General features: G+C 37.3%; 1 protein-coding gene across 1 annotated transcript in view; it reads right to left on the bottom strand.

Annotated features, from left to right (window-relative positions):
• The window catches only part of LOC128623348 (proton myo-inositol cotransporter-like), a 62,458-nt gene that overhangs the window by 36,406 nt on the left and 8,447 nt on the right, over nucleotides 1-17,605 (bottom strand). The window contains exons 2-3 of the mRNA XM_053650354.1: nucleotides 13,865-14,024; nucleotides 10,029-10,237 (exon numbers count right to left, since the gene is read on the bottom strand). Coding sequence (XP_053506329.1) covers nucleotides 10,029-10,237; nucleotides 13,865-14,024 — 369 coding nt within the window. The remainder of the gene's footprint in view (nucleotides 1-10,028; nucleotides 10,238-13,864; nucleotides 14,025-17,605) is intronic.

The raw sequence follows: 17,605 nt of genomic DNA, 5'->3' as shown, positions 1-17,605 counted from the left end.
GGTTGAACCTACTCCCAAACTGTGCTCTGGTTACCACCTACTGAGACCACGTTAAATGGTATTTTCCAACCTTAGAAATTCTGTTCCATTTCTTACAATTCAGTTTTGTGGCCATATTTTCATTTATTTCAACATAACCACCCTACTAACTAAACACAGCTGAACGAGTTATTGTATTAATAACAAGTAGAAATAAGCACCACCACCAACAACATCACATGAGAAGATAGAAAACACATCACATTGCTATCACAAAAGCTATGTCAGAGAGCAGGCTTCCAGAAAAAATATGTACAGTATAACTGAAATTGAATTGGATATTATTATGAAAATGTTACTGCGATGCACTGCAGACAGTTTTGAAGAGAATGAGAGGAGCTGATATGATTTTATATCACCTAACCACACCTCCTGTTAATGTATTCTTTCTAACCCAACCCCTTTTTATAATTACGACACTCTGCACCACCACGCTACCACCTGCTCTGATGGTCATGTAAGTACCAGGAACATATCAGCTACACAACACACACTGTTGGCTTTTCAACATTGCGATTGTGTACCTTATATTTGCTTATGTTATTATCACAAAGAGAGGTCCCTACTTTGTATGTTCTGTGTCACAATTACTATTGTTACTATAGCACACAATTGTATAAGATGTCTTTGTATGCTATAGGATTACAGTTTCCCTTCACTGGAATTAAGGGGTCCAAACATGTTCCAGCATGACAATGCCCCTGTGCACAAAGCGAGCTCCACAAAGACAAAGATTGCGGAGATTAGAGTGGAAGAACTCCTGACCTCAACCCCACTGAACACCTTTGGGATGAACTGAAACACTGAATGCACCCCAGACCTCCTCACCTAGCATCAATACCTGACCTCACTAATGCTATTGTGGCTGAATAAGCACAAATCCCCACAGTCACACTCCAATATCTAGTGGAAAGCCTTCCCAGAAGAGTGGAGGTTATTATAACAGCAGAGGAGACTAAATCTAGACTGGAATGTTCTATAAGCACATGTTGGTGTGATGGTCAGGTGTCCAAAACTCTTTGGCCATATAGTGTACCTATTGGAGTTTTTTTTTCACTGTGAACTATTAATTTCCTTATAAATCTCAACCAGAGTGTCAGGATTACTGAAGGAGAACTTCATCTTATCTAATGGTGTCATCTCTGTGAACACTTCAACACCCTAATGGATGGTTTTGAGTAAACAAAATCCCAAAAAGTATGTCTGTAATAACATTGCCATCCTTCCTGATGCTGTGTACATGAGTATGTACGTGTTTTTAAAGCCAATGAGTTCAAAGAGTTGTTTAATTAACTGTCATGTCTACTTGTACCCAGGTACAAAGCAGTGTGTTCTGCCTTTAATCCTCACTATTGCTCATTTTGGTTTTGCTCATTTGCCACTGCGAATGATTACTACAAATAGAGACTCTGGGCAGATTCTGATTACATTTCAAAGAGAGCAGTCAATCTGGCATCCTTCTGTAGGCTTGTGCTGGAGGCTAGAAGGCTGAATTGGAGAATTCCAAACCAAATGTCCAGAAAGTATTGGTAACATTTCTGAAATATGAACCTAGCTATGCCCATCAAAGCTTAATGATGGCAGGCACTGAGTGGACCTCAGATGGCTCCACCTAACTCGCTCTGGCTGAAAAGACTCCTATCCACTTGCATTAAGCTTTCATCTGCATGGTGAATGATCCTCTGCATCATGCTTTAATTTCCCACTAATGAGAGTTCATATAAGGGAAGTGGTGAATAATCTTTATTACATTTGACCAATGTCCTTTCATATAATCGGCTAAATAGGACAACTGAAGCATCACGGAAAAGGAATACCTACAGATGTCAAAAACACAAATGAAAATTTAAAACACTGATTAAAAGGCAGTCTCAAAACCGTCTATTCGTCTTTTATCTCTGTAGGGTCCATGAAACTGAGATGGGACAGGGACAGAGAGACAGAGAAAATTATCCTTTTAAATTGGATTAACTGAAATGAATTAGACTACAATGCTTCATGCATCATACTATTCAATTACAGTGTGCTCTGTGTACAACTTGCAAATCTTATGAGAGACAGACTAATAGTGTTGAGCAAGGAACACAGAAGTGTTTAGGGTGTTAAAAATGTGTCACACTGTAAGGAACAATCAGTATTTATCAAACTAGACTGTAAACAGGTGAGACAATTATAGTGATAAAAGCCAGAGAAACATTCACACACACACACACACACACACACACACACACACACACACGCACACACACACACTGTTTTCAGCAGACCTTGAGCTCTGAAAGAGTTTCATAAAATCCTAAAACTGTGAATTATTAATTCGCTGAGCAAATTCATTAATACAGCCTCCATTTCTCCAATGTTCATGCTTCATTGTGCAAGCTTAAAGAGAAGCTGCCTGACTCATAGCTGGCACATAAATATAAGGACCTAAAAAATGAGATATTGTGTTTATCATCGTATTAAAATAGACAGCATCATTAAACCCCAAAGAGATCAAAATACCCATGAAATGAATGACTGCTCAGATGAACACGGTTTATGACCCAGGGAAATCGCTTTTAAATTGTATCAGCCAAAAGAAGGCATAGTGTATGGTGCAGTAATGGGAGGTTGCTCTCTATTTTTACCAAACAAATTTAAGTACATATAAAAGCATTGTGCAAAACAACAATTAAGTATGTTCAGTCTTCTTTATGTAATAATAATTCAGGTGAAATCAAATAAGCTAAGCAAAGCACTAATAGCTATTAATTCCCTCTATTCCAATGTTCATCTCTCTCGCTTTGTTTCTTAAAGAATTTGACACAGATTGCATGCTGGTTGTACTGCACTATGAACGAGCAATTTCAGATAATATCTTCCCTGCATCTTTTTTGCACACAACATCTCAACATCTTTGAAAACAGTCTAAAACCTGCTTTATTTTAAGTGCATGCAAAATAATTAAGGGAATTTATATTCAAGTGTATATCACAGTATATTCAACTCCAAATCAAATTTGATTATTCAGAATTAACGTTTATAGAGATAGAGATAAATCGAGAGTACTTTATTGATCCCTAAGGGGAAATTTGGTGTCACAACAGCCACAACACAAGAGCAACATGGAGGACTAAGACTTAACAGTTCACAAGACTTTAATTGATGATAATGTGGTCATATTTTCTTTGGCTTGAATCTATGATACCAAATTCCAATGCATGCTACAGTATACATAGAAAATTTGGCTGTATGATGGATGTCAAATACTGTTTGTATTTTTTGTGTGTAGTGTCAAAATAACCATATGCATGGCGGCCTGGGAAAACTCTCCATATAGAAAAAAATTTGACATTTTCTACTACACTTACATTTGCATTTGCAGCATTTTACAGATGCCCTTTTCCAGCGCAACTTACTTAGGATTCAGAATTACTACAGGCTGTCCTGAATTGAAATATGTTTCTCATTTGTATGTATCTTAACCACAAGTGAAGTTTTAGCATTTTAAAACCCTTAGACGTTGTCTTTCAAGATTAGGTTGAAAGAAGGTGTATATGGGGCTTGAGAGTCACTGCTGTTGAATCGACTTAATCACAAAGAAGGCTCAGCAGAGGATTGAACTTTTGAGTCTATTAAAATGTACAGTCCATACCGGTCTTGTTGGTCTGGTGATACACTGATAAAGTAAGGGTCAAACTAAAGCTAGGGATGGGCAAAAATACACCAGTATGCATTTGGATGCACAACCCAATGAAACTCCAATGATGTGTCAAGATAAATTACTATACATTGATATCAAAGATGTATGAAGTAATATACAGTATTTTGTATTAAGAAAATACTGGAGTATTTTTGAAGGGATACGGACGATTAATTCTCATATACTTCCAAGGGTACATAGCGGAACTATAATTATATATTTCCTAATGATGTGTCCAAATAATATCTTCATTTTTAATTTATTTATTAAACTTATGTGACTATGCGTGAACACAAGTGCATGTTATTTTAAGAAAACAAAATCACACACACACATTTTTTTTTTTTTTTACCACCATCGTTAAACGCAAATCACAGAATGGTATTTTGTATTTCAAATAAATATTTTAGATACATGCATCACATATAATGCACATCACACCACATCACCCAATGTGAAAATAATTAACAGAGAAAACAATTAGCTGTAACTTGCCCACCCTCCAGAACCTATACACTCACCAGGGAGTGAGCAAGCAAAATATTTGCTCACCCTCTTCACCCAGGAGACAACATTCTCAGAGTCCTGCCTTCTGGGAAACAATTCAGAGCAATTAAAACCAGGACCACAAGAAACAGCAACAGCTTCTACCCCCAAGCTATGTCTCTCATCATTCATACCAAACTCTGATCTGCACAGGCATTAAACAGTTTGCTGCTTGAGTTATATCAATGTACACACAAAGTGTTCAGTGCTCAAGAGCAACCATGCCTATACAAAAATATTATTCTTTGTATGACTGCTCTTTAACCATCTCCTGCTGCCTATTAAACCTAGACCTGTACACATTGCATGCATGTGTTTTGGGGTGGGTTTTGGAGAAAACTAAATGGAGGAGCTGATTTTTAATTCTTTATTATATTTTGCATGGTCATTGTAACTTTCTGGATTTGTCTGAGAATTCATTAATTTCTTCATCTTCAGTAACCGCTTTGTCCTGGTCAGGGGTTCAGAGGTTCTGAAGCCTATTCTGGGAACTCCAAGAATGAGATGGGAATACAACCCAGATGGGACAACAGTCACCATGAAGGCACACACACACACACACACACACACACACACACACACACACACACTTATTCACACACTCATTTTCACCTACGGTGAATTTAGTATAGCTATCCAACATGTTTTTAGGAGGTGGGAGGAAACCGGAGAATCTGGAGGACACCCATGGGGAGAACATGTGAAACTCCATAAAGACAGTAACATGACCTCAGGATTGAACCAGGACCTGGCTGCTGTGAGGCAACAATATTTCCTGCTGTACCACTATGCTCCCCTGTGTGAGAACCCTACTGTAGCAAATTACTTGGTTAATGTACTTGGCTAATAATGTTTAGAAAATACAGAAAGAAAGCATTTTTTGTCATATACTGCAATACAGCTATATTATTTTCTTTGCGTATACCAGCTTCTTCGGAAGTTGGGGTCAGAACTCAGGGTTAGCCATGTTACAGTGCCACTGAAGAAGAGAGGGTTACAGGCATTACTCAAGGGCCCAATAGTGGCAGGCTGTCTGTGCTGGGGCTTGAACCCCCAACCTTCTGATAAGTAATCCAGCGCCTTAAACTGTTTAAGCTATAATGAAGCTTCTCTTGGTGGGTATATCTTCAATATAAAACGTTATGTCATTGAAGTGAAGTCAAGCACAATCTGATTTGGTGAAAGAAAACAAAACTGAGGAAGATTTCTTATTGTTATAGCAATGGGTTTGACATGTCCAGGCAGTGGTGTTTACTTCTCCACTCCCTTGTTTGAAGGCAATGACCAGTGACATTACATGTCTGAAAGGTGAGGGCTGCAACATTTGTGTGTGTGTGTGTGTGTGTGTGTGTGTGTGTGTGTGTGTGTGTGTGTGTATGTGTGTGTGTGTGTGTGTATGTGTGTGAGTGATAGCCCTAAGGCCTCTGTCTTATAGCAGTCCCCTCAATTACATGGTCAGAGTGAAAGACCTTTAGCTTCCACTACTACTAGATGATCTTCCATTTTTCATAGAGCTACTTTTAAAAACAGTTTTTGTCTCACACAAATGGCTCAATTTAGACAGCTGTCATAATTGTTGGTAGCTAAGTGTGATGCTTTTGGACCAAAGTTAAAAGCAATTTACTGATTTTTTTTTTCTTCTTTAATCAGTGCCAATTGTACAGAAAAATTAGCTGTTTCATTACTCAATCAGTCGCCATTTAAACATTTGAATATTATGGGTACGTCTCAATCAGCTCCCTATGTCATGAATCAGTATATTGTGTACACAAGTTCTGTCACTGGTAAGGACCCTGGCTCACCACACATTGGGACAATGATTACTCAATTTCCATTGACATGACTATGTACTCGCGTTACCACTGGTATTTATCAACAACAGGCTGGACCAATATGTTTGACATTATATGTCATAAATTTGTTAGATTAATTGCACATGTTTCTGTCATGGTACTTCAAGCAGGATTGTAGGCTAGCTAGTGGATTAAAAAAAATCATTAAATACTTTAAAGTCGTTAAACTAAAAAAAAAAATGGTATAAACAGTGCTGTGCTTCTTCTGTTTTTGTGTATATCTCATACTAAATTGTTTATTAAACAGTCTGTTTATTGTAATATATCTAATTTAAGAAAACACTCCTGTGTGAATATGCAAAATATAGCCCACATTCTGGAAGTGGGGATTCATATAGTTTAAAAATTATTTACAAATAAAAAAACATTAAATTGCATAAGTGATTGCATAAGTATTCACTCTCATTGCTGTGAAACTCAACTAAATTAGTTTTGGTGTAACCAGAAGTCACATACTGTATCATGAATATAAAAAGTCTACACACCCCTGTTAAAACTGCAAGTTTTTCTGATTTTAAAAAATTAAACAAATATCAGTGATCTCAGCTCTTTTTCCATAGCAGCCAACAACATTCAAGTGAAAAACAAATAGAACCATTATAAGGGGAAAAAGTAGAAAAAGAAAAAAAACTTACAACAACCTGGTTTCATAAGTGTGCACACCATTTTATAACATGGCATGTGACTGTGCTCAGAATTAGCCAATCACATTCAAACTCATATTCAAAAGTCATTTGGATAAACGCGTCTGCTAAATGAATAAATGTAAATGTAAATGCAAAAGTAATTATCATACACCTGTCATAAATTAAGCGATTCTGATTAACCCCAAATAAACACCAACTGTTGCTGTAGGATTTTCTTGACATCTTCTCGGTTTCAACTGAGTGCTGAAGCCGTGGTCCACAAAGAGCTTACAAAGCATAAACAGAATCTCTCTTGTCAAAAGGTATCAATCAGGAAAGGGGTACAAAAGCATTTCTAAAACAATAGATGTACCATGGAACACCATGAAGGCCATAATCAAAAGTGGTGAAAATAAGGCACCACACTGACATTCTAGAGAACAGGACATCTCTCCAAAAGGACACGAACAACCGGTGTTGGGTAAGTTACTCAAAAAACGTAATCCACTACAGATTACTAATTACTACTTTCAAATTATAATTTGATTACATTACTGATTACTGCATGTAAAAAGTAATCAGATTACTAATTAATTTACTTTCACGTTACTTTCAAAACATATCAAACCTACAAAATACACTACAGAGTGAAACTCGTAGTTCTTTCAGTCATTTTAGCGCACGTCAATGTATGACATGATCAGAAAAAGTTGGATTTATCAAGACACTTGCCTTGGGTGTTGTCACTGTTTGTAGGACTAATAGACGGATTAAATATAAAACTTTTCTAACTAGTCTAGTTTGGTGTCACTAGCCAAGGGGAGGCACAGCTAAGCTATCATTGAATGTATTTAGCTGCTACAGTGCCATGCAAAGTACATTATCTTTCCTTATGCTCTGCTCATATCATGTTCACCTAAACTGGAACTCATATAGACATTTACACACCTTCTTTTCCTGCTCGTGCAAAATGTGATTTATTTTTAAAATGCTTTTTACTTAATATTGTTTTCTTAACAATAAATTTGTAACACAAGTAACCTAATTTTATTGACATCAGTAACTGTAAGCAAATTACATAAATTTAAAATGTAATGTGTTACATTACGGCATTATCAGAAAAAGTCATTAGATCACAGTATATTATACCCAACCAAATGCGAACAACACATCTAAGGATGCTGTCAAGAGACCTACAGCATCATTAAAGAAGCTGCAGGAATATCTGGAAAGTACTAGTCACTCCCTGCATGTGACAGGGACATGTCTAGGCTATGGGCTAGGGTGTCGAAAACCTGTGGAATGACTAGATGAGTGCTGCTCACAGGAGATTCCCATTCAATCTGAAAGATCTGGAAGATTTTTTGCAATGAAGGCTGGAATAAAATTGCTGAGTCAAGATGTGCTGAAAAGGTAGACTCTTAAAAAGACTGAGTGCTGTATTGCAAAGAAAAGGTGCCTTAACAGTAAATATCTGTTTAGGGATGTGCACACGTATGCAACCAGCTTATTACGTTTTTTTCTTTTGCTTTTCTTTCTAAAATGTTTTTCACATGAATTTTATTGGTTGCTCTATATTAAAGGTGCAAACGATTTATATTGATTTCATTCTTTGTACATCACAAAAACCTGCAATTTTAACAGATTTGTGTAGACATTTTATATACACTTTAATTGATGGCTGTAATTAACTTGTATGCAATTAAAGTGTCAAGTAATTTCAATATAATATACTGTATACTCTATAATATACTCTTCCTGGATACCCCCAGAGTTTTTTTAGAGAACATACCTAAACAGAAAGCATCAATAACACAAAAGACAAGACAGTAGCAAAACAAGACCAAGTATCAATCACGATTTGGTCATAAAAAAATATGGAAAAGTTCAAGGGGGTGAATACATATGCAAGGCACCATATCTAGTGGAAGATAACTTGTGCCGGGGATCCTTCAGTAACCAGTGAATTAGGAAGGAAGAATCAATTAATGCTTACTGTACCACATACTGTGTCAACCTGCTATTATGTGTTGAGAGCTTAACCTAACTTCAGTACAAAATGATAGCAAGTATGCCTGCCAGCTAGCATCCAGACTACGGGCAAATATTTAAACAATACTGGCATCAAACTGTCTAGCAGCACAACAAGGCAACCTTGCGGATGTGAATGCTTAAACTGCCTTATACTAGCAATGAGGACAAATGGTGCAGGTACTGTAGCACAGGGCCTCCAGAGGATCACTGCTACTATAGAGCTCTCTATCAGGGCTAATGACTCACAAAGCACATCCAATTTCCACAGCTCCTCTTGACCCTCTGTGTGACCTTGCATTGGCTTTGCTCAAAGCTCAGAACATTTCTGCTCAGGAAATAGGATCATTCTGTCAGACATGAGTGGCTTTTCTGTGCACAGCTGATGATGATTACTGCCTAATGTCTGAGCTCACAGAGAGTAATGAAAGGTTTTCAGGATTGATCAACAGCAACGAGAACAGCAGTAACAATGATTATGACAACAGCAACAACACCAACAACAACAACAATGATAATAATAAAAAGAAAAAGAAGAAGAAGAAGATTTTTTTCTTACATGAGGAATAAAACAGAGAACAGAATGGAAAGTTACACCCAGTTGTGAGACATCCACAAAGAAATATCATTTGATTAGTCTACCGAAAGTATATTATAGAAATGTAAGTGTGTGTCATCAGCACAGCTGTGAAAATTAATCTAATGTTTCCTGATTATATTTTCTAGCTAACAGAACATGTTTGATAAATTGTTTCCCAAAGCAACAAGAAACTATCTATCAAATATGACTTAAGGCATTCTAATACTGTCCCTGACAGACCTAGCCAATTTTCAAGATAAAAGATAAGGATCTTCTGATCAAGTGTAAAATGCTACAATGAGATCTGTTGAGATTCAAATAGATATTTTATGTGTGTTGATGCTAAGCCTCGGGCCATTCACAACATGTACCAATTCCGTCTCTGTCCTATAATAAGAGATCCACTGGTTCTTCCTGAAATTAGATGGTAAGCGTAAAGCTGGCACTTCACTGTTCACTGAGGTTGAGAATAGAAAAAAATAAAATAAATAACAACTATCCATCCATTCATCTTCTACCGCTTACTCCTTTTCAGGGTCACGGGGAACCTGGAGCCTATCCCAGGGAGCATCGGGCACAAGGCAGGGCACACCCTGGACAGGGTAAAATAACAACTACAAATAATAAAATACATGTGTTAGTTTGTTGTATGGCTCAGATGTATTACTCACCTCCTGCACTGTCTTTCTCCTCTTCCTCGATGCTGCTCTTGATGCTGTCATACTCCTCGTCAATGTTCTGGTTGCCTCGGATCTGGCTGAGCACACGCCGAGCCTTCTGGGTAAGACCCTTTTGGATGAGCCAGCGAGGACTCTCAGGCAAAAAGAGGAATCCCAGGAACTGCACCAGAGCAGGCAAGGTTGACAGACCCAGCATGTATCTGTGCCAGCAGAGAGGGATAGCCATAAATTGCCAAGAAAGATATGCACTACCAAATAACATGGTTATTTAATTCTATCACATCAATTATAGTATTATATATCTTAAGATCATCATAGTATTCTATAATTCTGTCTTTTATTACCAGCATTTCTCAAATTAAACATTTGCATTGACACTGCATTTACATGCATTTACTGATTTTGTAGACAACTTTTCCCTAAAGCAGGTTAGGGTGCTTTTTTAAAAAAAATGTATATTAATGTGCACCTAAAAACCCCACAACTGGAACGTTTGGTAATAGATCAATGACCAATGGGAAAACCCCAGTTCCAGTTTCCAGAACTGCAAGAATTAAAGTTGCAACTGTGGGAAATAAAGCCCCTAATTTGGGGAGAACCAACCGGGCAAAACCGGTTGGCGGCAATTCCACCTCACACCCAGTGAATGGAAGGTGGAAAGAGATCGACTTATCCAACTTCTCCAAAACAGACAACTGACTTCGGTCTGTCTTTTAAATCCACAGAACAAACATACTGTACTGCAATTACTGCTGAAATCATTAGATAAAAATAATTCTGATACTAATTATTGTATACTCTTTGCAATTTAGATTTAATAAAAGCTTAATTAATAAATGATCAGTAATTTATTTGCTTAGGCAATACATGGGCGTCACTTTGTTTTGAAAAATGGCGGGGATAAAGACGTGGCAGTAGAAAGTAATAATATAGATGTCAGAAGGAATGACGTGCATAAGCTGCATGAGCTGAGCGGATGAAAACCAGTAAACTAAAGCACTTTACTACTGGATAATTAACTCACCCAAATGCATATAAGAGATTAATCAGATTCATACACAACATAAATGCAATATTACAACCTGCATCTGCACAAAATTACATGAATACACAACTATCCATGATAGTCAGGCTGTGTAAATCATGTTGTGAACATGATTGATAAATGTTGCCACATGTTTAAATTAATACACAAAATGTTTGAATATTAATTTTGATCGATTCACACAGTACAGGTACTATAACTATAGTATTTAAATTAACATGGGTAAAGTGTGTGTGGTAGAATTACGCAGTGGTAAAACATTGCTGTTGTTAAATGTAGATAACTAGGGTTCAATCCTCAGCTCAGGTGGAGTTTAATTTTATTCAAGACATTGAAAATATATGATCAAATCATGTTTGATGTACGAAAACAAATTATTTTAATTTGACTCAATTCAATCACGTGGAACTGATGTACGCATTTGAATTAAGTAAATTCAATATGCATTTTTTTCAGTGTGTGGACTTCTGTGTTCACTTTAAACCAGTTTTTTCAATATTGACACTTTAAATTTATGCACATGCAAATTGACTTTCTACACTGGAAAAAAATGTGTATTAAATCAAAACACTCAACCAAGCTGAGGCTCGAACCCCAGTTGCTGGCTTACTACACAAAGCTCATTACCGCTGTACTATTCTCAGGGGCAGACCTAGTGATTTGGGGGCCCTGGGCAAAATATAGGAATGGGGCAGTGATTTCAGTGTTTTAACATCGATATTAAAAATTTCAGCATACGATATTTAGCATTAATAGCAATAATCAGGGGTGAACTGGGACCAAAGAGTGGCCCTGGACTGTCTGGCCCAGAGCGGACCACAACACGCCACATCATAACACACCGGCTCATTGATGGTTAGACCAATTTTTAACACCAGTTAACAGAATAAAAATATAACACAATACAGAAACATAAAATGCTATTTAAACATATTTATTTGAAGTACTGAACAGACATCAAGTCATATTTGTAAAATAGGCGAACAGAAACAGAATAACAGTGTGACAAAGACTATAAAACAATCAAGACAGCATGTTAGCTAGTCAGGGGGCATCATCTGAGTGCAGTGTAGGAGAGCTGCACCACTCAGCTGTGCAAATCCTGAATCAGGACTGAAACTTTATATTTTAGCACTAACAATAATCCACATCTAAACATTTTACGCCCAAAAAATAGACCACTACTACTACGACTACCACTACTTTTACTACTACTATAATAATATAATAATAATAATGTATTTTATTTTCTAATAATAATATTATTAAATTAATCTTGATATTAAGCCTATATTAATAAATAGGTCTATTTCACTATGACCACTAACCAAGAGCAAACAATACGACACTGTATGGTACAGTAGGACAGCAGCTTATTAAAATATTTTACTTTTTACTAAATTAGAGTAATATTTAAACATATTTATTTGAAGTATGATTCAGAATGCAGCAACGCCTCGTCTTCAACAAGCCTAAAAGAACCAACGTCACACCCCACTTCATCTCCCTCCACTGACTTAATGTAGCCGTGCGTTTCAAATGCAAGGCCTTGATGTTCATGTACAAGACCTTGTCTGGGACAGCACCCCTCTACCTCAACACTCTCCTGAAGCTTACGGTCCCTCACGCAATCTGCGATCGATTAATGACCGACGCTTAGTAGTGCCTACTCAGTGTGGCTCAAGGTCACTTTCCAGAACCTTCACACTAACTGTCCCTCAGTGGTGGATTGAACTTCCAACCTCAATCCGGACCACAGAATCGGTCACTATCTTCAAGAAACAGAGATTGGTTCAGAGATTCAACAAACAACCCATCCTGTACAGTAATTCATGACTCATTTCAGAAACCAAGGCTGAATTGAAATTATTTTTGATAAATTAAAACTGTCAAAATTTACTATATATTTAGCCTTTTCAGTGAACCACAAGAGAATGTAGGAGAGCAGTGTTGTATTTTCATTATAAGGGACACAACCAAAAAAAAAAAAAAAAAGAGCAACTTCCTGTATTATGGAGAAATGCTAGAGACTGTAATGTGAGTACATAGGACTGCTGGAGTACCAGCTGCTCAGCCCTGTCACTGGATTCTGCCTCACTTTGCATAAAAGAATTCGACCGATGAATACATGTCCACAATCCTAGGACACCTAGGATTATTTCTGAACCTCACACGCAATAATCAGAATGTCATTCATTATGCAACACACTATTTCTGCCCATATAGGTTTTGGCATATATGCTGCACATAAAATAAAAGAATATAGTAGCACCCTTTTCACTCCTGCAGAAAACTTGATTGTGGTTATATTGCACATCACACAAACCTATGCTGCAGAAAGAGCTCTTATTGCATGACTCATCCATTCACCACAAACCATGACAGCTTCATTTTCGTTATCAGGAAAGCCAGCCGAGTGCCAGGCTCGGAGCACAGGCAGACGAGGTAAATCTCAGTCTCTTTCAATTCATAACTTGCATTCACTCCCATATATTAGAGTAGATTCAACTGAATCACTATAATAAATCACCTGAGAGAGGCAGTAACAAACAGAGGGTGTGTATGTGAGAAAGAGTGACAAACAGTGAGTCAGAGAACCTAAAGGACACAATTGATTATGAACTTGAAATGACCCCTATTAGCCATTCTCATCATGCGAAACCAAATCCAAAGTATTTAGCCCATTTGAACTGCCTTGGCTAGAGTGCAGTGCTAACGAGATTGTCATAGCGCTGTTGAGCAGTGCAGAACCAGTGAATATGAATATTTGTGGAGCCCAAACCTCCATCCTCCATGTTGTACGTAGCTGAATGCTCCGTCAATGAGGCTGGCCACGAACTGGCCTGCTGTGATGAAGAGCGTGTTGATGGTGACCAGCTGCCCTCTCATTTGCGGTGGTGAAGACTCAGCAATATATACAGGAACAGTCATGGAGCCGATCCCTGCATGAGCGTAAAGATGGAAATTAATGGAAAATATCATGGATGTAGGGTCATGAATTACAGAGTGCCAATAAAAAACAGACTGAGATTTATGATACACTGAAGACGTTGTTTAGATGCTTGCTTCCCTCCTAAAATTCCACTGCAAAATTCTCAATACAAGCAACAAGTTGTTATAAACAATCACCCTTAAATACTTTACATATTTCATGTACAGCTCTGCTCATAAATTTCCATACCCCTTGCAGAATCTGCAAAATGTTAATAATTAAAATGAAGAGAGATCATTAAAATTGCATTGGTTTTTTTTATTTAGTACTGCCCTGAATAAGCTATTTCACATAACAGATGTTAACATATAGTTAAGAAGACACAATAATAACTGAATTTACACAAATTAACCAGTTCAAAAGTTTACATACCCTTCATTCTTAATAATGTGTGTTGTTACCTGGATGATCAACGACTGCTTTTATGTTTTGTGAGAGTTGTTCAAGTTTCCCTTGTTTGTCCTGAGCAGTTAAACTGCCCACTGTTCTTCAGATAAAATTATCCAGGTCCTGCACATTCTTTGGTTTTCTAGCATCTTCTGCATATTTGACCCTTTTCTAACAGTGGCTATCCACCTTTTTCCTGGGGGCGCTGCTGTAAAAACGATTATGGGTGTAACTTCTGGCGGAAGTAGTAGCGCAGCGTTGACTGGCTTGCTCTGATGGCAGTTGGTGTTGTTCATATCATAAAAACAAATACTGTTTGTTGCTTCAGGTGGGAATATCATTACGGAATGATATCACGAAGCTCAGGAACAACTTATGCTGTTCATGGCTGCACTTCCAACCACGCGAAACTTAATTTGTGGCTTAAAGAAAATTGCTACATATACAGACCTAAAGTGAAGGCGGACTGTTCCTGTGAGCGATTGTACAATCATGCCTGTCTTGCTTTGCCTGACTGCATTCTCTATCTTTATAGAAGAAATAACAGTCTTCTGACTCCTTATTAACTTACCTCCCTAGGGCTGGAGCTATAAAACACTTTTAGAGTTCAGATAATGCCACTACTACTAGCCTAATACTAATACTAGTAATAATAATAATAAGAAGAATATTAATAATAATAATCGTCATAACCTTTTTGATCCTTAGTTTACAGACCTTCCACAATATTGCAGCTGGGAGACTACAAGAGCGCCCTGGACCTGCACCTGATGTCTGTATGACACCTGACGTTGACGCTAAAACACAAGCTTTATGGTGTGACACCTTCAGGCTTTGCCTTGGCTCTACATCAGCTTTTAAGTACACAAAATTATTTCCCACAACCTTCAGTAACACATGACTGACTTTATTACTGTGAAGGTAATTGCCTTACCATCACAAGCAACTGAATCAACAAAATAGCTAAATATGCTACTGTAAATGATCCATGGTCACTTTTTAAATTGTCCTCACATTCCTCTATTAAGGAAGGGACAGGTATGCTGATGTCCTTTATAAGCTCTGTCAGCGTGTGATTCCACATCTTGCTACAAATGAATGACTAGCGACACAGCAGCAAAGGTTTGTTTATGTCTTAACGGCAGATACTCCCATAATTCGCGCAAAGCGTCATGGGGCGTAGGAAAAAGGTGGATAAGATGTTGTCATCTATCTTTTCACACTGAGGACAACTGAGGGACTCGTACACAACTATTACAAAAGGTGAAAACATTCACTGATGCTCAAGAAAGCAACACGATACATTAAGAGCCATTATTTCGTCTTCTGGGAAACATGCAATTATTTTATGCAGCTTCAGAAGGGCAGTACTAAATTTAAAAAAAAATGGATCTTTAAACAAAATAATAACAAATTACACCAATCATCTTGTTCAAAAGGTTACACCCCCCTGGCTCTTAATGTAGTGTGTTTCCTTCTGGAGGATCAGTGAACGTTTGCACCTTTTGTAATAGGTGTGTACGAGTCCCTCAATTGTCCTCAGTGTGGAAAAGATGGGTCTCAATATCATATAGTCACTGCTGGAAAGGGGTCAAATATGCAGAAGATGCAGGAAAAGCAAAGAATGTGAGGTACCTGGAGGATTTTTCTGAAGAACAGTGGGCAGTTTAACTGCGCAGGACAAACAAGGGACTCATGAACAACTATCATAAGTACAGTCACTGATCATCCAGGTAGCAACACATGGTATAAACAACCAAGGGTATGCAAACTTTTGAACTGGTTCATATGTGTAAATTCAGTTATTATTGTGTCTTGTGGACTATGTGTAAACATCTGTTATGTGAAATAGCTTATTCAGGGCAGAACAAAATAAAAAAAACCAATGCAATTTTAATGATCGCTCTTATTTTATTTTATTTTTTAAATTATTGACATTTTGCAGATTCAGCAAGGGGTATGTAAACTATATTGCACATCTATATATTACCTCAACTATATATTGTTTAGTTGATTGGTATATTCTTTGATTATTTAATATCCATTATTTTGGATACAACAGTTAAAAACTATAAACCTATTTTGGTCAGTAGGTTTAACTGTTGGATCTAAAAAAAATAAATGGCATACAGTAGCTTTAAATCATTTCTGTACAAGCTATGGCATGCTAAATGTGACGAAAGTGGTTAATGATAATACAAATGATAATACAAGTGACTCACAGCTTTTCTAATCAGCACTCAGTTTTCCTCTCTATAATAACCCAGTTACTTTTAATCACCCGACATCATTTTCCCTTTCCGGTTTTTCATAATCTATAATCACTCAGTGTATAACCACCCACTTTCTAATCACACAGTGTTTAATCACCAACTTTCTAATCACACAGTGTTTAATCACCCACTTTGTGTCACCCAGTCCCTTATATGTTAATAATATGGGCTTATTTTTGGACACCATTGGATGTTCAAAGACAAAGCACAATGGTCAAATTGATTAGACTGGTGTATAATATTGTTTGCTAAAACACCATCCATGAAGCAGGGTACGTATAAAGAAACTAATCAAGCATTAATAAAGAACAGGTGAGCATGACTGGGTAACAAGCAAATGACATGACCAGGGCTGAGACAGGACTTGAAAAAAAACAGTAGCTCAATGCCATGGGAACAATGTTTCAAAGAGAGAGAGAGGGGGAGAGAGAGAGAGAGAGAGAGAGAGAGAGAAAGAAATAAACCCTATTGAAAACCTATGGGAGATTTTGGACTGATGTGTTAGGCATTGTTCGCCAATAGAAGTAATATTGTTTAGAAAAATGTTGTTCATCCCCCAGTGCAGTTCCAGAGACTTGTAGAATCTCTGCTAAGGCATATTGAAGCTGCTCTGGCAGCTTCTGCACACCAATAAATAGACATACTGAGTTAAATATAACAGAATGCTGTTTACAACCAATTTCACACAAGTATTTTATCAATCATAGAAATTTCATAGAAGCAGGAAACTAAAGTTTATCTGTAAACAATAACTGCCTACAAAATCCCAGGTTTCTATTTTGAAGTAATGAAAGGCTTTATTTAAAAGCAACCACATTAAAAAAGTATGAGGACATAGTGCAAGGCCCAGGTGGAATATAAATGTGATTTA

Source organism: Ictalurus furcatus, chromosome 19, assembly GCF_023375685.1.
Source record: "Ictalurus furcatus strain D&B chromosome 19, Billie_1.0, whole genome shotgun sequence".
NCBI classification, from domain to species: Eukaryota; Metazoa; Chordata; class Actinopteri; order Siluriformes; family Ictaluridae; genus Ictalurus; species Ictalurus furcatus.
The sequence above is the reverse complement of the archived record's forward strand: the minus strand, read 5'-3'. Positions and strand labels throughout refer to the sequence as shown.